Source organism: Hippoglossus stenolepis, chromosome 8 (assembly GCF_022539355.2).
Source record: "Hippoglossus stenolepis isolate QCI-W04-F060 chromosome 8, HSTE1.2, whole genome shotgun sequence".
Classification (NCBI taxonomy): Eukaryota; Metazoa; Chordata; class Actinopteri; order Pleuronectiformes; family Pleuronectidae; genus Hippoglossus; species Hippoglossus stenolepis.
Genome location: NC_061490.1, coordinates 8,423,326 through 8,446,734, shown reverse-complemented (window position 1 = coordinate 8,446,734; position 23,409 = coordinate 8,423,326). Strand labels below are relative to the sequence as shown.

The following is a 23,409-nucleotide window of genomic DNA, read 5'->3' as shown; positions in this document are numbered from 1 at the left end:
TGTGTGTGTGTGTGTGTGTGTGTGTGTGTGTGTGTGTGTGTGTGTGTGTGTGTGTGTGTGTGCGTGTGTGTTTGCGCGTGTGTTTTATATAGAGAGTGAATTCTGGTAATCTGAGACATTGGGTAATGTGGGACAACTAAACTCCAGTATGTCTATTTCCTTTTCAAACGAAAGCTAGTCAACAGTACTTTTACGATAAGTTAGCATGGATATCATGCGACTGAAATCATATGACTTTATTGGTTGATGTCACAGAAAGGGCGGGGCAAGTGTCAATCAGAAGCTTCCCTGTCAGACAGGAGTTAATGGTAAATACAGTTGGTCTGAGATAATTATCTCAGAAAACATTTATTTTTATTTGATCTAGTTTTTATTCTTTTCTCATTTTTTTAAATTCTTCAACAGTCAGTGCTCTATTGTTGGTGATCTTCAAACTGCTTTTACAATTGTTTTTATTGTTTACTTAAAAATTGTCATTGTTAACTTGTGAAGCACCTTGTAACTGTGTTTTGAAAGGTGCTATATAAAATATAAATTCTTCCAAGTACTCATATTAACTCATATTAAGTATTAACTGTTCATCACCCTCAACAGTAATTTTAATGATGGATTAATTTGTGGGTGGCAAAATGCGGAGCCACAAGAGCAGATATGATGAAAGCTGCAGAACAATGACTCCCACACTGTCAGTCATGAAGTGGGCAGGGCTGCAGGGGAGAATGTGAGAAGAGAAACGTGTGAATGAGGAAGCAAGAGAGAGTTTTCTTTTAGCCTTGGGAAGATGCTTAAAAAGGAGAGTATCACTCTGCCAGAGGTGAAAAACCAGCGAGAGCTCAGACAGCAAACACAGAGGATAGTGATATGGCCTGGGTTGTTCTTGTAATCTACTTTCATATCACAGTTTTCCTTTTTATTATGGATACAGGACATGCCACTGAAAATTATACCAGGAGGATGGAAGCTACAGCTGCAGGAGATATCATCATCGCAGGAATCTTTCCCATTCATGAGGATGTACACAAAAAAAACAACTCTTTCATACCACAACAACCCAGTCTCATCAGAAAACGTACACCACCTACGTTGGTCCACTTGGAAAAACGTAGTATTCTCACAATTTGGCCTCTCAGATTGTGAGATACCTACGTTTTTGTCTGCCCATTGTTTTGCATCGGCCTGTGCCCACGTCACGTGACTTGTATTTTCAGTTAAAAATGTCATTTTATAATATAGTTTGGGCATTAAAATACATTCTGACACCATTTCTAGCGAGAAATATGCTCTTTGCTTCCACAATCTTCAGCCAGTTCATGCTTACGATCTATATTTTATTAGTTATCACGAATATTTTTCAGATCTCGCCAGAAAAATCGTAGTAATGTAACGTTTTTATCGTTGCTATGGTGGTTGCTGTGAACGCTGCCATGCCGTAAACCACGTCGTAGCGTGCTGTTTGAATCATTGTCCGTGCGTTGCGTCGTTCAGTGAGCGTGAACGTTATTCACGTTATTTGATATTAATATTTGATGATAGATTACACCTCTAATTCGAAGGATCCAAGAAGTCCCCGCAACTACATTCATACCGAGGCGGGCCCGAGTGCGCATGTGTGAGCGGACCTGTCGTGTGACTGTCGTAAATAAAGTTTTTTTTAACTTTCCGGTCCATTTAACACAAAGCTACGTCATAAACATGGAGCGCTTGGAAGACGACGATGTTATAATCCTTCTGTCAGGTAAGTAGTTTATTTTGTTTTGTTTTTAGATATTGTAACGATCTGGGTTTACAGTCCGAGTGCTGACACAGCGAATGTGGTGTCTGTCGATACAGAGAATGGATGCTATTCATTTGCTAATATTCTATTGTTTTGCCACAGGCTACGGCCCATTGTAGCCTATGTTACCTGGGATGTGAATACATGGTTGGTGAGACCAGTTCAAGACGCTTAGCTCATCATTGAGGGACGCTACAATATAAATATAAACATAAACAGATAATGTAATGGTATAAGGAAACTAACAGAAACCACGAATCAGCCCATAAAATAGTTCTACACGATACAGTGTAGGGTGCAGGGTGAAAGGCCCATTGTGGGGCCTTCACTATACATTCATTCTAAGTTTTGAGAGCTTCCCTATTTTTGGAGTGTGATAGTTTGATTTCGTCTTTCAAATTAAGGATGGTTTATGATTGAACTTTGATTTATGAATGCTTTAGATTAACAAGGGATGTATTTGTCTACCATTACTCCACAATATCAGATCAATTTGGTTTAATTTATAGTATGCAATATGACAATAATGTTTTCAAAACAAGATGTTCGGGCGTTGCGATACATTTTAAGTAACAATTGGTATGTTCTGTTTTTTAATCAAGGAGGGTCCAAGTGAAGCTACAGGAGTTTCAGCAACGTCAAAAACTGGGGCCGAACAGTTTGTTTTGCTTGATGAGGAACAGGAAGGGCAGCCTCTCCCAAAGAGAAGGAGACCTGGAGAGAAACAGAAGCCGGGTTTAAGCCACTGCCACCATCCACATACATCGAGGAAGATGAGGGAGAGAAATTCTCCTACCATTAAAGAGGTACTTTTAAGTTACATACCACAAACACCATTTTATATAATATACTAAATATAATTTTTGTATTAAATCCCCAAAGTACGCTGGGTGAAATATAAGTTAATATCACACTGAAAGAATACCTCCGCTGACTAACGTTGATGTTACTGGAATTTAGTACATCAAATTATTTTCCCTTGCTTCCTAGAATGGTTGATTTTTGACCAAGCATGCTTCCTGCTGTGATTGTTCAACTGGGAAAACAACTTTTTCCACAGGAAGGCAAGTAAATTTGATTGGAAGGAATCTAAATGTTTTTTGGGGAAAAAAATGTATGCAGTAATGTCATTTAAGATTGCTTGTGCATTGAAATAATTGCTTTTTGTCTTTGAATTTCAGGGCGATACACTCAAAGACTTTTTCAGTGGACATTGCTGATCTAGTTGAAAGTGGGTACTGGCCAGCAACAGTCAATTTTAAAACCTTGTATGCAGTGGATTGGTACACTAAATATGAGGATCTCAAGATTGCGGCTCTGGGAATGTCACGGCAAGCTTTTGTTAGCATGCCTGAACATCGCACAAAAGTCTTAGGTCGGTGAGTATAAAATGGAAGTAATTACCCACTGCTTGCAATATGTTTCCCATATATTTACTATAATATAGTGTTGGATTTTTGTCTTTTTCTAGCAGATTAAGATATGTGGGGATACCATGCAGAATGCATTACTGGAATAGACCTATGCCAAATTTGAAGTTGAGAGGCTGTCTCAGGTGCAGCATTCAGTGCCCTGCGTGCACACCCTCCATGTTGGCTTTTGCAGTGGATGGGATCCGTAAACTATACGGCTTTAAGAGCCAACCAGGGTAAAAAATTTAGAGTGCCATAAACAGTACATTTGTAAATATGTATATATTTGTATATGTTTGAGACTTGATTGATTTTTTGTTGTTCTGGCCAAGGATTCTGAGGTGTCTTCCTTGGTTGACTACATCCATGAGACGACAAAACACGTAAAGTTATATTACATTGTCCCTTATTTTCTGACGCATCGCGTTTTCTTGTACCCTACCAATTTTATTTATGAATAATGATGTTTGGAAAGTAGAAAACAAAACCCCACCACCTTCTGAATTTATCCTTCTCCTACGCACCTGTCGCCTGTCTCACGAAATAGATGTGCAAAGTTTTCCTCTGTTATGTATAATGATGACCCCGTCAAACATCATGTTAGCAATATTTACACCTTTTTAATTTATACTGTTTATTTCTGTCTACATGTGTGAATTTGCCTTCATTAGTTTTAGAAAAGAGCGATGTATCGGTCAGTGGGCGGCAGCACGAGACTCACTAGTCTGTAAGTAGACGAAGGCGTTGAGGTTGCTGTCGGCCATTGTTTTTGCTTAAGGGACTGAATATGTTCCGTGCAGAAATATTTGCACTTCCCTTATATCTACAAAACTGCTTGCTTCACAGACTGCAGTTTTGTTTTGCTCCGATGTGGTGTGCAAATACTAGCCGTATCTGCAAAGGGTTGTGCAGCATTAACATTTTGTAACTCTGATTTTGTTTTGACAGACTGTGCAAAGGACCTTGAGAACATCACCACTCTACAGGAAGACACAGTCCAGTAATGGGTGTCAGATGTTCAGCAGTGGACGACAGGTACTGTGGAAAAAATGTATGTCATTGTTGCACAATGTCCTTTGACTCTGTTTACACAAGGTCTACACAAAAAGGTTTGATTGTAAACTGATATTGGCACTAATTCATTTTATTCTCCTCTTCACAAGGACCAACCAATCAAAATGACTTGCAGAACGCCATTGAGGACTCTATTTGAGCATTAAGCAGCAAAGATTTAAGCTGTATCGTCAGGCTGGTGAGACAACAAGATGCCAACTTTAATGCCAATTTCTTTGTGTAACATACTGTGACAAAATGTATTGATTACTATTTGTAGATTGTAAAAATAGCTAACCCATTTATAAAAAAAACAAAACTAGAATTACCGCACTGCGGTTGTATGACTCCGCTAACCAGTGCAGTTTCTGTGTACATATCTCTACATACTTTTTCTCATATAAATGTCACTGTAACCTCGACAACTGAAACCGTAAGATGAGGTCATTGTGGCCTTGACCTTTTGACTTTAAGGCAAATAGTCAGATGGACAACCCGAAAACATACAGTTATGCCTCCGGCAACTGGCTATTGCAGAGGCATTAAAATGTTAGTGTTTGGTTTCACATTCTAGATGGCAATAAGTAGAGACATCAACTCAGGAAAAAGATTTCTGTAGAAAAGAAAGCCTTGTATGTGTGTGTATATATACATACACACAAACGCACTATTAAAACGTTTTGTTTTTTATCATATATTCTCAGGCAGTACTGAGGCATTTACGGAGACGGGACATGAGGGTCTACTCTGCGTGCTCAAGAGAAGATTGCACAAAGTTAAAGCTCAGCAGGCTGCAGTGGGTCCGACATATTCTGGAACGGCAACAATGTCTTTGGATGACTCCTCCTCGGAAGAGGAAAACATGGAGAGTTACTTCTTCGCTGCTCAAGAACTGCGAGTGCTGTGATTAGGTAAACGTGTGAATAACTCTGTTGCTGCACTGCTACTGTTGCTACTCCCTGGCAGCCTTAGGAAGGCCTTAGCTTTGTGTTGGGTAGCTGTTAGCTTTAGCATATTTAGTGTTTAGTGGCCTGTCTGACGTTTATCTTTAAAAAAAAAAACAATCAGAGGGAACCATCTTCAGAATTTAACACTATGGTTTGTTTGTGTCCTTCAGTTCTTCTCAAGTGAAGCTGTACCACTGTGCTCCAGCTCCACACTCCCTCCAGCAGCCTCCGCTCCTGATGCTAACCTCCTGTCTCCATCACACCAAGCAGCAAACCTGGAGTGACAGAACTTTCTCCATAGCTGCCCCCTCCCTCTGAAACCCCCTCTCCCAAACACTATTTTTGTATTTTTTTGCATGAGAATTGTTGATCATATAATTTCCAGCAACTGCCTTAATGTAATTTTTGTGCATAATAAATGACATTGATCATAACATATTGGGATTTCCTTGCACTTCTACACCATGTTATTGGCAGATAAGATGCTGATTGAGTTAAAGCAGTGAATGCTCTGCTTTAAGCAAAATAAACACAAAAGGATCAAATGGATTTGAAGTAGAATGGGCACATTACATTCTGTAGAGAGTACCTCAGCTACTGAGGTCAGAAAATTACTTTCTTTATCTGAGGTTTCAGTCATTTATAGTCACAGCAAAGCACACAGGTCTGGTTGTCTAAGTGGCGCCCATATCATATTGTTTAAGATGTGTAACATCAAGCTTGTGTATCAGTGCTAAATACATCCAGTCATAAGTCAGAGTCCACCCTCTTGTTTACACTAAAATTAGGTGACCCAGATGTTTCACAATGCAATCTGATAAGGTCATATGAGAAACATTCTTAACATCAAAGAAATGAACACAGCAGTACAGCAATAGATGTTTCACTTTAAATCAGTAGCTGGTAAGCGGTAATGAGGCAGGGGTTTCTATCAGAAATCATTTCTGGGACATTACTTTAAAAGATCTCCAGTATAAGCAAATATGTTCTAAAATTGGTTTACATCCAAGTGTGAGGCTGTCCCACCACTTGGAGTGAAGATATAGTCCAGGTATGAACAGTCAAAACCTCAAATCACACCCAGTACGGTATGGTTCAGGTGACAGTAGGTGGAAGTTGAAGGTCATTTCCATGAGCTCAAGAGAAACAATGTGACGTCTTAGTAGTTCATATTTGGGTCCTCTTAAAACATGCACCCACTAGGTACTCTATACTGTAATCCTAAAAACCAGGGACCATGCTACATTGGGGTCTAGGGGAAGGGAGTAGCAATGTTAAAAATCAAAGGGAAGACTGTGATATGAAAAGTGTTTCACAAGGAAAATTAGGTCTACACTTGCCCAAATTGAATGCAGATATATGTATCAAGTCAGATGGATACCATAGATTTATACAGAGTCAATGTCATTGGTAGTGAAAGTAGAAAATGAATACACTAAGATACATACAGTATGAACACATAAAAAATGTTCAGAAGTATTCAAAATATATCATGCAGAAGAGTACTGGTGTAAGTATATGGACATAATATATGGACACAAGTATAAATATTGTTGTGAGAGAATACATAAGTAGTCCAGAGAGCATGTACACAGTGTGTGTGGGGGAGGGGTGGCTGCAAGTTAGGGATGGTGGTGGTGGTGGGGGGGGCCTGTGGGATGACGAAGTCATCACCCGCCCTACTCTCCCTCTGATTGGCTAGTAATCCTGATTGGCGCCAGAGCTATGTATTGGTGTTTAGGAATGAGGACCGTCAGAGTTAGGGTCAGGGTAGCCAATCAGAACCAGAGTAGGGGCGGGCATTGTCATCATCGCGGGACCTGACACGCTCCACAACAGCTGATGCTCCTGGACAGGTATGGGACGAGCAATTATGAATTTTAATATTTCAGTATTGAAAAGTATTAGGTATTTGTTAATAATTACCATGGAGCAGAGTTTATATTGGTTCCTAACGTTTCAGTTTGGTGTGAAACGTTAGGAATGTATAGTATAGTGTAGTGTGTATGTGTATACTAACTTGAATGTGAAATCTCAACATATAGCTCAGTCTACTGCAAAAGTCATAAACACCACATTTAAAGCATAGATCAAATTAAGTTGTATGGATGTATTTTATTTATATGTATTGAAAATAATTAATATGCTAGTATGCACCACAAAACATTACTCTGATATTAATGTGTTTTTGTTCCATTGAGGTTGGAGTAACCAGCATCCCTCCACTCACCAACCCTCCATCATCCCTGCCAACCAGCCACCCATCAGCCAACTGGCCGCTTGTCCTCTCAACCAACCCTCCATCAGTCCTGGCATGCAGCCTCCCAGTGCCATGTTGAATCAGGGTATGTTGTGGTGACATTTTTAGAAAACGAACACAATAACGTTGTATTTTTACTAAGGTGTTACACAAGTAAATAATACATACATGTAGGTCAGAGTAACTAACCTTTGAAATCTTCCTAAAGATGACTGATGTTTGTGAACTTTGTTTCTACAATTGTCATGACACTACATCACATTATGTAAATGGGAATTTGTTTTGCTAGAGTTGTGATATTGTGGTAATAAATTGGAGTATTATATTCATATATATATATCTGAGTGTGTGAATGGATATGATCCCTAAAACTGAGCTCATCATTCATGTTTACTCTTTAGATTTTTTATCTTTTCACATATTTTTAGTGGATTTGGACTCACAAACATATGTCGTAGGGCGACTAAAGTGAGAAAAGTGAGCAGCGGAGTCTGTGTTTGTGCGCCGTTACCTTTCCCTCAGATTCTGGGACTATATTAAAGAAGCTGTGCAATTCTTTTATATAATCATCCATTTATAGACATCAATTTGGCCCGGGACAAGCGTGATTACTAACAATTTTTTAAGGAGGCAGTACGAAATTTGACAGAGCCGGCGCACAATGAACTGAATATCTTTAATTTATTATCTAGGGCAGCAGGGCTCCATCTAATTGGCCAAATATATTGACATGCAGAGCGTGAATACATGGCACATTGAACACCATTTATCGCAGTCCAAGCAGTCTTTTGTGATATGTACATCGCCCATGTTGATATTGCGATGACCGTAATTTTTAGATATCTTGTACAGCCCTAGTGTCTATGATTTAAAACCCATAAGCATGATCTGTTTTTTTCCCTGTTCTAAAGCCAAATAAGGTTTGCTGCCATCTAGTGGTTATTTCTTTCCAACCAGCTGAATAGTTAATGGGTTTGAAGTCATCAGCGGATAATGAGATGAAATGTTGCTGGTCATCAACGTAATCATGTTATTTTTGCTGATGATAAAGCCAAGGGGAATCATGTCAAGTTAAAAGTGCACAGGAAGGAACCCTGTGGAACCCCAAACACTATTGTTTTTTGTTGGAGTGGAAGTCGACTGTTAATCGATTAGTTGTTGCAGCCCTAGATTGACACACCCAGTTTTTTAGCATTTCCAGTAGGTTCCCATGATCTCCATGATGCATGTGCTAAATGCATAGCTCTGGTAGGAGTATTAGGATGTTCACTGACAATTGATTATCAAATTGTGCAACAATGCTAATATTAAAATATATGAGGTCAGATTGAAAGTAAGTGTACTCTTGTTTTGCTCTTTCAGAAGCAACCGTTCAATCACTGGAGGAGAGAAGTATTACCCGGTGAAGAAGGTACTGAAAACAAAAGGTTGAAGGTTTTATTTGTTGTAATTTGAGGTCAAAAATTTAGTTGTAATATACAAAAAATGTTGTACTACAGAGATACTAACTGGATTTACAATCACCACAACTTCAAACTGTAAAGTCATCTGACCATAGGTTTGCTTTTAATGGTAAACATGTTTTAATGTGTTTCAGGGGAACGTAATGGAACTGGTGGAGCGGGAGCCCTGTTCCATGTGGTATGTACAATGTCTCTTAATTGGATTTGATTGTCCCTAAAATTACTTAATGTTTACTGCAATATTACAATTAAGAAATTTGTATTATATATCGTTAGTTTTTCTTATATAACATTATGCATTTCTTTACTTTTATGTAAATTGTTGCTGCTAATGTGGTGCTATTTATTTATTTGAAAAATATTTTAAAAAAGACAAGTATAAACTATTGTCTTGACAATTGACTCTTACAATAATCAGGTCATTTACACTAATCAGCTTACTGTGTGCATGTTAAATGCATATGGCATTTATAGCTCGCTGTGTCTCGTTGCCCTTCTTCCTTGTCAAGTTTTGAATTCCATTCAATGCTAATGTAAAAAAAATTCTTGGTTAATTACAGTGGGAAGACGTGGCACTTGCAGTGTGTGCCAAAGGAGAACACCGGGAGTTGACATACATACACACAACATGAATATACACAAAACGCATACACACACACAAATGTGACATAAAAGGTTCAATGTTAAGTGTTTGTTTTTCAAGAAGTTTTTGTTAATATTTGTTAATATATATAAATATATACACATATATAGATAGATATATAGATGTATTACAACAGAGCATGTCAATATGTATACAGTATATATAATATATACTGTATATACAGTATATATTAATAATGTAATATTACTATTATTTGTATTTGTTTAATTGAAAAGACTATCTTGCTGTTTCTTTAGCTTACTGTTAATTTACATTTTAGGAATGTAGTCACATTTGTTTTGTATGTATGGTACCTACATTAATTAAAAACCCTTCAAACCCCAACGCCTTGTGTGAACTGCTGAAACCATTTGCTGCTGGAATTGTTTGCTGAATTTTATATATAAATTATATAATTGATTTAGCCCTTGCCTTATACAGTATGTCTATCATCTCTATACAGTAATACAAAATAAAAAAATTAAAATTCAAGTAGACAGCAGATTTGTTATTATTCATCGCTATTACAGAGCACATGAAGATTAACAGTATGTACAAACAACTCTTTACATAGCAGAAATACAAATACAAAGTTATAAGAAAAAAGTAAAGATAAAAAATGTATTAATGATATACGAAAAATAATCTTAATGTTCATCATCAGTCCATATCAAATTTATCAAATACACAATAGGCATATATACTGTAAAAATGTGCACTCGCTATACTAAGCCGTCCACGCATGCGCACTCGGGCCCGCCTCGGTATGAATGTAGTTGCGGGGACTTCTTAGATCCTTCGAATTAGAGGTGTAATCTATCATCAAATATTAATATCAAATAACGTGAATAACGTTCACGCTCACTGAACGACGCAACGCACGGACGATGATTCAAACAGCACGCTACGACGTGGTTTACGGCATGGCAGCGTTCACAGCAACCACCATAGCAACGATAAAAACGTTACATTACTACGATTTTTCTGGCGAGATCTGAAAAATATTCGTGATAACTAATAAAATATAGATCGTAAGCATGAACTGGCTGAAGATTGTGGAAGCAAAGAGCATATTTCTCGCTAGAAATGGTGTCAGAATGTATTTTAATGCCCAAACTATATTATAAAATGACATTTTTATCTGAAAATACAAGGAATGTCCGCCATGTTTTCGTTTTCGCAGACGGGAACTTGAGAGTCACGTGACGTGGGCACAGGCCAATGCAAAACAATGGGCAGACAAAAACGTAGGTATCTCACAATCTGAGAGGCCAAATTGTGAGAATACTACGTTTTTCCAAGTGGACCAACGTAGGTGGTGTACGTTTTCTGATGAGACTGGGTTGACCACAACCACAGCCATGTATCAGGTGAGATCATCCAGTATATTTAAATAGTGATAATAATATTGATAGCACTTAAATGTAAAGTATTATCAGAAACAGCAACACAGTTACAATATACTGTACCAAACTTTGGGGTTAGGGTTAAATCTATATTTTTGTTAATTAACAATTGGCATAGTACTTGCGAGCTGTTGCTCTCATATAAATGTGATGGAATAAAAAGTAATATTTCCCTCTAAAATGTCAAGAAAAAATAGAAAGAAGAAAATGCATTATGAGATGGTAACACTCAACTGAAGTACGGCAACAAATACATATTAGGAAACGTACAAAGATTTTCTCACTGACACTTCCAGATGTGATTTTGTTCACAGAGACGAGTCAACCTTACCTCCTTATTGTGTGGGTTAGACTCATTTGATGAAGAACACACCCGCCAGAGACTGGGCGTTGGATAATTCAAACTTTGTCTCATATGTAGTGTAGTGTCACGGGTTGTCCCTAGGGTGGGGCAGTGCAAAAGAGAGCGTAAAACAGGCACCATCAGACAGTATAAATGAAAAATAAAGGTTTATTGGTCCGTCCCACTGGCAGTTCCTTTAAAGGGGACATAGCATGCCCATTTTACCACAAGTTGATATGGTTCCTTGGGGTCTTAATGAAATGTCTGTAACATACTTTGGTCAAAATACCACAAGGATCATTTAAAACAGCACCCTTTTTACCCTGTCTAAAACAGCCCTCCACAGAGTGACCTGTTTTGAGTGCCTGTTCCTTTAAATGCTAATGAGCCAGCTCCCCCCTCCCCCCTCATGATTTTAAATGATATAAATTACATATTTTATATGATAAAAATGATCAAATATGCATCCCATACTTTGTATTCCCCTTCTGTTGTCCTGGAGTTTTAATTTTCCCAATCACATAATGAAATGTCCCCCTCTGCCCATCCACTACAAGCACACAAGCAGACAGACAGAGAGAGAAAGAGAGGGGTGGGGGGGCTATGAAGACCATAATTTACCCCCGAACCCCGACATTCAACGGGTACCACAACAAGCGGAGAAAGCAGATTCGCGGGCTGACCTTATATATAATAAGTCTATGGGGCTGACCAGTGCGGAGAAATGCTCGTCCCGTGTGAACAGCCAGGCGGCTGCGCGCTTGAGAACAGCGCTGCGCTGCCTCGCAGCGGCACTTCCGCGTCCGGTGTTAACCCGGCGTAACTACTGTAACCCGGCGTACAGTAGTGCTGAACACTGCGGAAGTGTTACAGTAGTGCGGAACACTGCGGAAGTCTTCCACACTGCTGGCTGTGTGGCGCTGACACAAATTCCAGCTCACACACGGGAGAGCGAGCGGTCGCGCCTGAGCAACTGCTGCAGCCTCCCAGTCCCAACGATCCAGACAAATGCCACATGTGAGTGAATCGCGGGCTGACCAGCGGAGAAATGCTCGTCCCGTGTGAACAGCCAGGCGGCTGCGTGCTTGGGAACGGCGCTGCGCTGCGCTGCCTCGCAGCCTCGCTGCCTCCGGTGTAAACCCGGCGTGACGGGGGGGGCAAGACCATGTAGGGAGACTTCCAGTACCTTGTTACGACACAAAGCCCAGGAAGCTCAATCGAGTCGCTCAAGCATGACGTTTCTGACTTAGAGGAACTATAACAAAACGCGCAAGTGTTTTTTTCCCAGAGTTTTTGGGTTGGTAGACATGCCAGATACCCACATTAACCTGTAGAAGCACTAACAAAGTGGAATTTGCATGCTATGTCCCCTTTAACTCAAAAATAAAAAATACAAAAAAGTCCATGAATAAACATAAAGCGTCCCGGAGGAGAAAGTGGTTTCTTCACCAAACAAAAGTAATCCAACCCTGTGTTGGGCCATGGTTCTTTGTGAAACCGCACTTCGGCCTACACGTTCAGTCAAAGCCTGAAGCCGCATGTTCCTCCAAGACTCAGTCTCCCAGGGGCCATCAAAAACCAGAGCAAGAAACTCAGTCTCCCAGGGAGCATCAGAGGTGTGAAAACCCCCCCAGGGACACAGGTTTCAACTCCCATTGCTCACTCTGGACCCCATGACCTGTGAGGTCACCGGGCCAATATAAAGCCAGGTTTATCCAATCCTTTTGCCCCTTTTTCGAAACTCCCTCAATGGAGAGAAGGCTGTCGAGCCTCGTCCTGCCTCTTCCTACAATCCTTCTACAGGAGGGAAGGCTGTGGAGCCTCTTCTCCAGCTCACATCTTCTCTTCCCATCCAACTCTTCGAGAGGAGCACAAAGGTGCAGCTTCCAGCTCATCTCACCAAGGAAACCTCCTTGCCCTCCAAGCTCTACCAACGTCCTAGCAGCGACTCGATGTCCTGCTTGCAAACTTCAGCCAGCAACTGAGCTACACAGCTCAACCGAAACCAGCAAGACGACACAAAACTGCGAACTGCACAGCAACTTCCTTTTTCCCCTTTCCACGGACTGGTAACACAACTGGGCTTAATAATTATACTAGGCTAAGCAAGACTGTTTATTCGATTCTGTGTGATGTGTATAAGTTTGATTTGTGGTGTTGTGATATTTTGGGTACAAGTTATTGAGAAAGTAATGTTAGTCTGTTATGCTCTTCACAGTCTTTTGTTGCATCCAATCTAGTAACTTCCTCTAATTTGGCACACACACAGACACACGCATAACTCTTCACCTCATTATCTCTACAGGTCGTAAACATTCCAATAGGTGGGGACGGGTGTTATCTCTTCTTTGGCCAAGCGACCATCTTGAGGCTTCGCAGCTCACAGACACTACACATGTATAATCACATACCTATCTTTGTTTAGCAATTAGACCGTTAGTAATTTGTGTTTTTATACTTTATTATATTCATAATAAATGTTTTTCTTTCACAAATGTTTTTTCATTAATGTTGCATAAGTGAATTTTGCCAACCTCTACACTGTCAAGAACTCCATATCCTTCAACTTAGCTAACTATCTATATGGTAATTTTGGTTATAGTTATTAATTTAATTGTTAATCAGAGTTTCAAATTTGTAGTTAGTACCTTTATGAGACTTTATTCAATAAATTGGCTATCTTTTCCCTTCCTTTGAAGGGTGGTGCCCCGAGGTAACTTTAATCAATTCAAGTTATTATTTAATATTAATAATAAAATATTAATATTTAGTATTTTATTTTGATAACCAAATTTATTGAATGCCGAAAGGAACACCATTTTATGGTATCACGTTTAATGCATTATGGCACAACACCTGCAAGGTCCTCGGTAGCTGTTCCTCCATGTAGGCGTCCTCTCTCCTACTCCGGGCCCAACTCTCCTCTTGTGGTGCTCTCCCCTCTGCCCTTTATTCAGTTTCCCAGCCCTGCCTCAATTAGGGGCCTTAAGCACCTGCAGCTGGGTGCACGATGAGGCAGTCTGGGAGCTGTAGTCTCTAGCCCGGCGGCCATTTTGGGTTGTGGGCACTGATCCTGGGTGAGGATGAAGCGCCCCTCCACGATTTTCAAGTATTTTTAGTTTTAGAATTATTTTTATTTGTCACACAGTTATTTGTTCTCTGTCTTCTTGTCCATCACAGTCTCCATTCTATCACATACATCCTGTATTTATTATTGGAATAATAAATGTATTGTTTTCACAGGTTTGACGAAAGACGCCTGATTTTGGCTCTGGCTATGATCAATGCTATCGAGGTCATGAATAAGTCCCCTCTGCTCAAGGTTGTGAACGTCACTCTGGGTTACCTAATCGTGGACTCTTGCAGTGATCCCAGCACAGCTCTGAGGCTCACAGGAGACTTCATGCAGCGGGACAACTGCTACACAGAGAGCAACACCTCTGCCTGTGGACAGCCAGTCATGGCTGTTATAGGTGCCTCTTACTCTGAAGTATCCATTGCCATCGCCAGGCAACTGACACTCCAGATGATTCCTCAAGTAAGCTGCTGACCCTCTGTGGCAACACTGACACACATAGCGGTAACTGTTATAGAAAGCAGCAGAACAGGTTTGCAGTGGCAGCTGATAAACATCAGCAGCCGTACCTTTTATGATCAAAGTGAGGAGCCACAGATAAAGCTGCATCCTCTGTTGATGGAGATCTTGAAAATCCTCTGTAAACCAGAACATATAACTTCAGTTCGGCCTCCACAAAGACCTCCTCTTTCGTGGGCCCCTGTGTCCACCGTAGGATGCAGCCCCTGTATTGAGACACATATGCATCTTTACCTTTTTGCTGGGAAAGTTAAAGGTGAAGCAGTTTTGTGCGTTACCAAACAAAACTATGACCAAGCTAAAAAGTTTGAAACTTACACATACGAACAGTCGCAAAGAGTTTATTAGAGGTTGTAAGTTGCAACTCAAGATCTGAGTAGATACATATTAAATTACATTACAGATCATTTATCTGACACTTTTACCAGTGCATCCCTACTCAGTGGGAGAAACCCCAGATTTCATGCACAAGGTTACATGCATTAGCAAATCTCAGGAACACACTCATGCCTCCACTATCCTTAGTGTTGAGATGGTTGTCAGCGCCATTACTCAGACTGTGGCTTCTGTCTGCAGGAGCAGAGACTGCAAAACACCAGGCACAATGCAACCCTGGGAGGTAATTACACACGTGTGTGTGTGTGTGTGTGTGTGTGTGTGTGTGTGTGTGTGTGTGTGTGTGTGTGTGTGGAAAAACAAGGCTGTGGAGGTACCCAGAGGTCTCTGGCTCCGCTGCTCTTCATCAACTTGGCAAGAGGCCTGAGTTGAGCTGAAGTGCAACAAGTGAGCAGCAGACCCCACAGTCAAAGGGATAGGAGATGGACTCTGCACAGGGCTATTTATCATTGTCACTTCAAGATAGTGAGGTTTAGACTTTTCCAAGGTACTGGGCTGATAATGAAATGTCTTCTATCCTGCAGCTGCTGAAACCTCTGTTATTGCAAGAGTTTAAATTTCGAGTAAAAACATATAAGTTTGACGGCAGCGGTGACATCAACCTGGGCTACGACCTGAAAATGTGGTGCTCAGATGGAGGAAATAATCATATCACTGAGGTTGTGGCTGAATACAACCTAAACACCAACAACTTCACTTACACCAATGTGAGCACCCAGCACCTCCAGGACCTGAAGGTAGGCCCAAATCCTGCTGCCCTTAGGAACGTTACACACATGCATTACTGCAAAATGTGTTAACTGAAAACATGCAGACCATTGAAGCTGAAAACACCATTTCAGTTTGTATCTCCAAAAAGTAGAATTCAGGAAATCAAATACATTTGATATGAGAAATATAATATAAAATAAGACAAGAATAATGAAATGAAGTGTTGAATGTAATCTCTCTGATTTCTGCAGGACATCATCTCCAAGTGCTCCAATAGCTGCGTCCCTGGAGAGTTCAAAAAAACCGCCAAAGGTCAACACACCTGTTGTTATGAGTGCATCAACTGTACTGCGAACTACTACTCGAATAAAACAGGTTTGTCACCCCTGCACACATTGGATTCACTGCACACATTTACTACATGTGCACAGTAAATAAAAGCTGTCATTAGGGGTGTGTGTGCTTACAAGTACAGAAACCCAGGTGTGATCACATCCAAGGAGCAAAGAGGGAGGATATTCATTAACTTATTTATATATCACTTTTTAAAAGAAAGATTTAAAAAAGTGCTACAATAGCAAAGCAAGAAAAGTAAATGAAAACTTGAACACATAAAAGCAGTAATATGACAATAAAAATAAATGAACAAGTAAAATAAAAGGTGTAACGAAAACAATAAAAACACAGTAAAAACCCAACATCACATGAAAGCAAGTCTATAAAAATGGGTTTTAAGATGTGTAGTTTATCAGTAATTTATCAGTTTATTAGTAATCTACTGTTCCCTTAGAATGTAACTGCATCTACCTTTTTCTGCCTTTGTCTTCAGAGTAAAAGCACATTCCCTGCTTAATTTACAACAGATTAATATCCTTTACATTAATCTTGTCAGAATCCGATGTCATTGAGCTTCTCATGCAATTCCAAGGGGGAGCCTCTGATTAAAACTGGTCCTGCCCCTTTCTGTGACCCCCCATCAAGTCATGTGATTTCAGTAACATGATGTCCATGGTAACCTATAGTAAAAGTCCTGTTGACTAGATTTGGTTAGAACAGGAAATGAACAGACTGAAGCTTAGGTGTCCCACATTACCCAATGTCCCAGATTACCGGAATTCACACTATATGCAGACACACTGTTGTGCAATAATAGGTAGACTTGATGTTGGCTAATTATTAATAATCATAAAATATGATTATTAAAATAATACAATTATTTATTAAAAATAATAAAATTATTAATTAAAAACGATAAAGTTATCAATTAAGAATAATGAAATTATTAATGAAAAACAATAAAATGATCAATTAAGAATAATAAAATCTGTAATTATAATTTACAAAAGACGGGGCACCACCCTGGTATCAGGGACCAACAATCAATCTTTAAAGATCAGTCTCATAATCTGAAAAAGTTCAATTAGAAATCTCAATATTCACTGTTGATGATTATATAATGAACAGTGAAGGTTTTAAGTTCAAGCACTGGCTATCATAGAATATATTTAAGATAATAACATCAATGTTAATTAATGACTACTATCCTAACAAGAACCACTATATCAAAGATAAAACCACAAACACCTATCACGATTTATAACACACATGCAATACCTGTGTGTGTGTGTGGTGTGTCTGTGTGTGTGTGTGTGTGTGTGTGTGTGTGTGTGTGTGTGTGTGTGTGTGTGTGTGTGTGTGTGTGTGTGTGTGTGTGTGTGTGTGTCTGTGTCTGTGTCTGTGTGTGAGAGAGAGGAGGGGGAGTCAAGATGGTGTACAAAGTCATGGGGGATGACATCGTATTACTGAATTCAAGATGGCGGTCTAACCGCGTGGTGTCGTGTTACTGAATTCAAGATGGCGGTCTAACCACGTGATTTGACGTAGGATCGAATTCAAGATGGCGGTATAAACTCGTGGTTTGACCAACAGGAAATGGAGAACAAAGGGATGCTTTGGTCTATCTCGTGGTTCAAAGCGCCGAATGGTGTCGAGATGCAATCGCACTATCCAAGTCCCAGAATGTATATAACACGTGAATTGTGTGGATGCAGGTCGGAACGTGTGTGCAGGCGGGTTTAGGAGAAAAGAGAGAGAGAGAGAAAAGGAAACATGCAAAGAATGATCAGAGGAGATCTCAAACACCGCCAGAGACAACTTCTGGGGACCCTACTGTACCTAAGCAGACAAACTAAGATCCGTCCAGCTGTGTACCGGCCTTTTAATGGGTTAAAATCTCCGCAAAATTGGTCTAACGTAAACAGTGCCGCGATGTGGCCGGAAACGCAGATTCGTCACGACACGCTGGCACAAAACAAATGCACTCGGCGGACTCACAAAAATAAAAGCGTAAACTTAAGTTAAAAATAAAAATACAAACGTTTGGATTGGTTGCTCCCTTTAAGTGTCTGGATCATCTGGAGGAACCGGGAGAGGTTCTGGTCCTATCTTCAGGGGGGGCCGTGGGGTCTGTTGGCTCTCAGCCAATGGAAGGCCCGAGTTTAACCTCGGGCGGCGGTTAAAAAACATGGGGGTCCCATGAAGCATTCTGGGTGTTTTGCCTCATGGCCGAGACAAAAACTATAGGCAGGCTTCTCAAAGCCCAGGTAGGCCTCATCATCGGCCTTTGTCTGAGCTCGATCCCCAACAACACATTGCAGTATAAACAGAACACTAGTGTGTCCGGTTTCTGTATCCGTACTGGAGTGTATCCAGTACGTCCATGTGTAAATGATCTTGTGTCTGCATCATACTGCATGACAACAAACGATGGAACAAGATGTTAGGTTAGTCCCGTAGCCATTAGAGAGTGTGACCTGCAGAGCAGAGACTTTCAGGAAGCAGGAACCATGATAGCTGAACTCAATTTAGACCCAGTTTCCTCTGGTTGCAAGGCAAGTAGAGCTCCTGAATAGACAAATCTCTCCACATAATCAGTTTTTCAATTAAGTAACCACAATGGAAAGGTTCTGTTCTTTACTTTTCAACATGTATACTAGTTCACAATAATAGACTGAAAGAACAACACAAAATAAATTAAGTAAAACCTTGTCCCTTACAGAAATACTAAGAACCACAAAGTGTGAGCTGGTGTGACACTTGTTACTGTAGAAACTGATGTTCCTTCCAAGGCAGTCACGCTTAATTGACGACAATTAACTGCCAACAACTTGATAAAGATCTGAATGCCTGGAAACTCCCTGCTTGGCAGTAGAAGTGATGGAAACTGATAAACATCTTTTAAAATAAACTAAGCACTTCTCACTTACCTGGTTATGCTCATGCTTATGTTTACCCAGAGCCAAGTTAGCTTAATCACCAAGATGGGTGTGGGATTCTGTGGAGTCAGATAGGATCTTTTATTGTTTTAATCCGTACCTGTGCTTGTAATCCTCCATCCCTGCAGATATGGATCAGTGTCTGAGCTGTAACATAAGCAGAGAGTGGTCAGCAGAGGGCAGCTCCAGCTGCACCCCCAAAGTCGTGCTCTTCTTCTCCTGGCAGGACAGATTTGCTGTGGTGCTCCTGATCTTTTCTGCCCTGGGTATCATCCTGGCTGTGATGGTGTCAGCTCTGTTTTTACATCAGCGCGACACTCCTGTAGTGAAGGCTGCCGGAGGGCCACTGAGCCAGGTCATCCTATTCTCTCTGGTCATCAGTTACATCAGCGCCGTGCTGTTTGTCGGTCGGCCCAACAGTTTCCAGTGTAAGGCTCGACAGGTGCTCTTCGGTATCAGCTTCACTCTGTGCGTCTCCTGCATCCTGATCAAGACCCTGCAGATCCTGCTGGCCTTCCAGTTCAACCCTGCACTGCAGGAGGTTCTGCGGAGGCTCTTCAAGCCTTACGTCATGGCCAGCCTCTGTGTGGCCTTGCAGGTGATTATTTGTATCTGCTGGCTAGTCCTCAAGAGCCCATTTCATCAAATCGTCATGCAACCAACCACTTTGCTGGAGGAGTGTCACGAGGGCTCATATTTGGCCTTCGGGGTGATGTTGGGCTACATAGCTTTCCTAGCATTTGTGTGTTTCATCTGTGCCTTCAAAGGCCGCAAACTTCCCCAGTTCTACAATGAGGCAAAGTTCATCACCTTCAGTATGCTGCTCTACCTTATCTCCTGGATGCTCTTTGTTCCTGTCTACGTTACCACCTCAGGAGTTTACCTTTCGGCTGTGGAGATGGTGGTCATTCTCATGTCCAACTATGGCATCCTCAGCTGCCATTTCTTACCAAAGTGCTACGTTATCATTTTCAGGAAGGAACAAAACACCACGAGTGCTTTCAGAAACAATGTGTATCAATATTCCAGCAAAACCTCTGATTCTATCTCCGTATCTGGGAGTTCAGTGTCAGAGAAACAGTCTATCGGTCGGGACTTCATCTGTGCTCTGCCACCCTCTCTACCTGCAGCTGGTTACCTCGAATATGGAGTCGTGACAAAGGGAACGAGCTGCACAAGTTTACACAGAGGTCCAGCAACACAACACTTCCTCAGAAGAAGCAGCATATAACTGTCATTATTTAAAATGGGTTGTGAGGAGGGACGCAGCTATTTGACTTTTTAGTTGTAGTTGTCCCACTTTATCAAACATGATTGATAATGTGGGACAGCATGCTTTGGGTAATCTAGGACAGTCACTTAATTTTCTAGAAGGTGTAATGTGCATTTAGGGTCTTCCTGGAATAAAAAAAAAGATAAACTACAGAGGTGTAGTGTAATGTCAGCAGTTGTCAGACAGGAGTTAATGGTAAATACAGTTTGTCCCTGTCTGTTTAAACTGATTGTCTGGTTAGCAAACTAGCACATAATCAGTCAGCTCTCTAAAACAGAGATGATCCAAAAAGAGTTTGTCCTGTGTTCTGCAGTCACTGGTTTCACCAAACATGTGGAGAAGACAATGGGGTGATCGATGATGAGTCTTTTACCTGCAAGGACTGTCTGTTCCCTGAGTCGCCCAAATGGAATGACAAATTACTGAATGAATAATCTGTTATTGTTACTTTTGCTTGCTGTTGATTGAAGTCACTAGATTTTTAAAAAACCTTTTATAGAAAGGTTTAAATTAGAGTGACCTGTCCCAGATTCAGGGTGAATTTTCTTTTTTGGCATAAAGAACTGTTTTTCTGAGATAATTATCTTGGATATTCCGAGATAAGTTTTCATTTAACAAAATAAATAAAAATAAAACCCTGATAGAACATGTATTTTGTTTTATTCATTTTATTATTTTCAATTTTAATACTTTTATCAAGTACATTATCCCGGTGAAAAATAAACATCAAAAGTGTTGTTTTTAAATTGTTTTTTTATAAAAAAATTGTGCAACACACAAACTTGATTTATTTGGCAAATTAAGATTGTTGAATATTTTTGGAACCGAATCTTAGTTTTATAAATTGTTAACAGATCAAATAGACCACTTCCACTTGCTGTGAAGGTGCAGCCACATACAGAGGACACACATTGATAACCTTAGGGCAGGACTTTCTTTTACAAAGTAAAAAATAAATAAAAAGCTCTGTTTTTCTGAGATAATTATCTCAGAAAACATTTATTAGGGCCCGAGCACCTCACCGATCTTCACAAAAATCGTAGCCCAGGTCTATCATGACCAGACAAACAAAAAAGTTCAGTGGTGCAATTGGAAAAAAGCAACAGGAAGCCCGCCATTTTGACTTTAGTGGCCATATTGGCCATTTTCCACATTTTTACTTTGATGTACTTGTCCCAGGGCTTTCATCAGATCAACTTCATATGGAGATGCGTGTCATCACAGCAAGATGGAGATGAAAACTACCTCAAAGATCGATTTTCATCACACGGTGTGACCGTGTATGGCGCCAAAGTTTGATTACACGCCATCAAAACTTGAGGTTCTGTATCTCGGACATATTTGGTCCAATCGAGTCCAAACTAGACATGTAAGACACGAGTCCCGGCCTGATGACATCTACACAGAAATCATGACTTAAAATCACAGCGCCACCTGCTGGCTACAGGAAGTGACATGTTTTATACTTTGATGAACTGCTCTTCGCTGCTTTACAATATGCAGCTCAAATGAGCTGAGACAAGTCATAGGATCATGGTCAGAATTGTGACATTTCCTCAAACCGTGTAAACATTGAGGTGCGGCGAAGGATCATCCTTCGCCAAAGGAGACGATGTTGTCATAACTCCACTGTGCATTGTCAGGAACAGGAAATGTCTTGTTTTTTGCATGTCTTACACTTGGATGTATTCCTCCTCATCCACTGACCGCAACCATGTCAAACTGTATCAAACGGGTCTCAAGACATTGATAATGTAGGCATAAGATTACTGGGACTTTTCGTCAAACACCATATTAATGGTGTGGCGTTAAAGTTCATCAACTCGCCGTGACACACGAAATTGCTGTAACTTCAGTGTTCATTGTTCTATCTCACTCAAACTACATTTGTGCAGCAACAGCACATTTATATGGTTTTAAGGAATGGGCGTGTCAAAATAATTGACTAGCGCACCCTAAAGGATAGCCCTGGCACTACGATTGGCCGACATCTACAAAAATCGATAGGGACATGTGTCTTTTCATGACAAACAAAAAAGTCTCTTGGATAAATATGCTAGACCAAACAGGAAGCCCGCCATTTTGGCTTTGGTGGCCATTGTGGCTTTGGTGGCCATTTTGGCCATTTTCTACAATTTTACTCTGATGAACTTGTCCTAGGGCTTTCATCAGATCAACTTCAACTTCTGGGAATGTCATCTCAACAAGATGGAGATATAATCTGCCTCGGTATATTCGATTTCATCACATGGTGTGACTGTGGCGTGGCATCAAAGTTTGATTACACGCCATCAAAACATGAGGTTCTGTATCTCTGACATATTTGTCCCAATCAAGTTCCAAACTAGACATGTAAGACAAGAGTCCCGGCCTGGTGACATCTACACAGAAATCTTGACTTAAAATCACAGCGCCACCTGCTGGCTACAGGAAGTGACATGTTTTTACTTTGATGAACTGCTCCTGGCTGCTTTACAATATACAGCTCAAAAGAGCTCAGTCAAGTCATTGGATCATGGTCAGAATTGTGACATTTCCTCAAACCGTGTAAACATTGAGGTGCGGCGAAGGATCATCCTTCGCCAAAGGAGACGATGTTGTCATAACTCCAGTGTGCATAATCCTATCACCGCCAAACTGATGTCTCATGATCAGAGACCAAGCCTGAACAGCTCTATGTGTCAATATTTCCTCAGTGTCATAGCGCCACCTACTGATTCGCCATGAAACAGGAAGTACTTTGTAAATCCACTCTGCATTATCCAACCGGCTCCGAACTACTGACCTATGATCACAATCCTGAACTGAACACATCCATATATTAATATTAGTTCAGGGTCATAGTGCCACCTACTGAT

The 23,409-nt window shown here is 40.5% G+C and overlaps 1 protein-coding gene and 1 long non-coding RNA gene across 2 annotated transcripts; both read left to right on the top strand.

Moving 5' to 3' along the window:
• Positions 1-748: 748 nt before the first annotated feature.
• Positions 749-21,260, top strand: LOC124852261 (G-protein coupled receptor family C group 6 member A-like). Its single transcript, XM_047340834.1, has 7 exons — positions 749-1,054; positions 3,320-3,329; positions 14,545-14,839; positions 15,393-15,515; positions 15,817-16,029; positions 16,255-16,378; positions 19,407-21,260. The coding sequence occupies exons 1-7, from the start codon at positions 862-864 to the stop codon at positions 20,507-20,509; spliced, it is 2,061 nt and encodes a 686-aa protein (XP_047196790.1). The 5' UTR covers positions 749-861; the 3' UTR covers positions 20,510-21,260.
• LOC124852241 lies at positions 4,026-5,569 on the top strand. The gene is made up of 3 exons (XR_007032862.1): positions 4,026-4,221; positions 4,350-5,150; positions 5,357-5,569. It is a non-coding gene; the product is annotated as an uncharacterized LOC124852241 (long non-coding RNA).
• Positions 21,261-23,409: the final 2,149 nt, after the last annotated feature.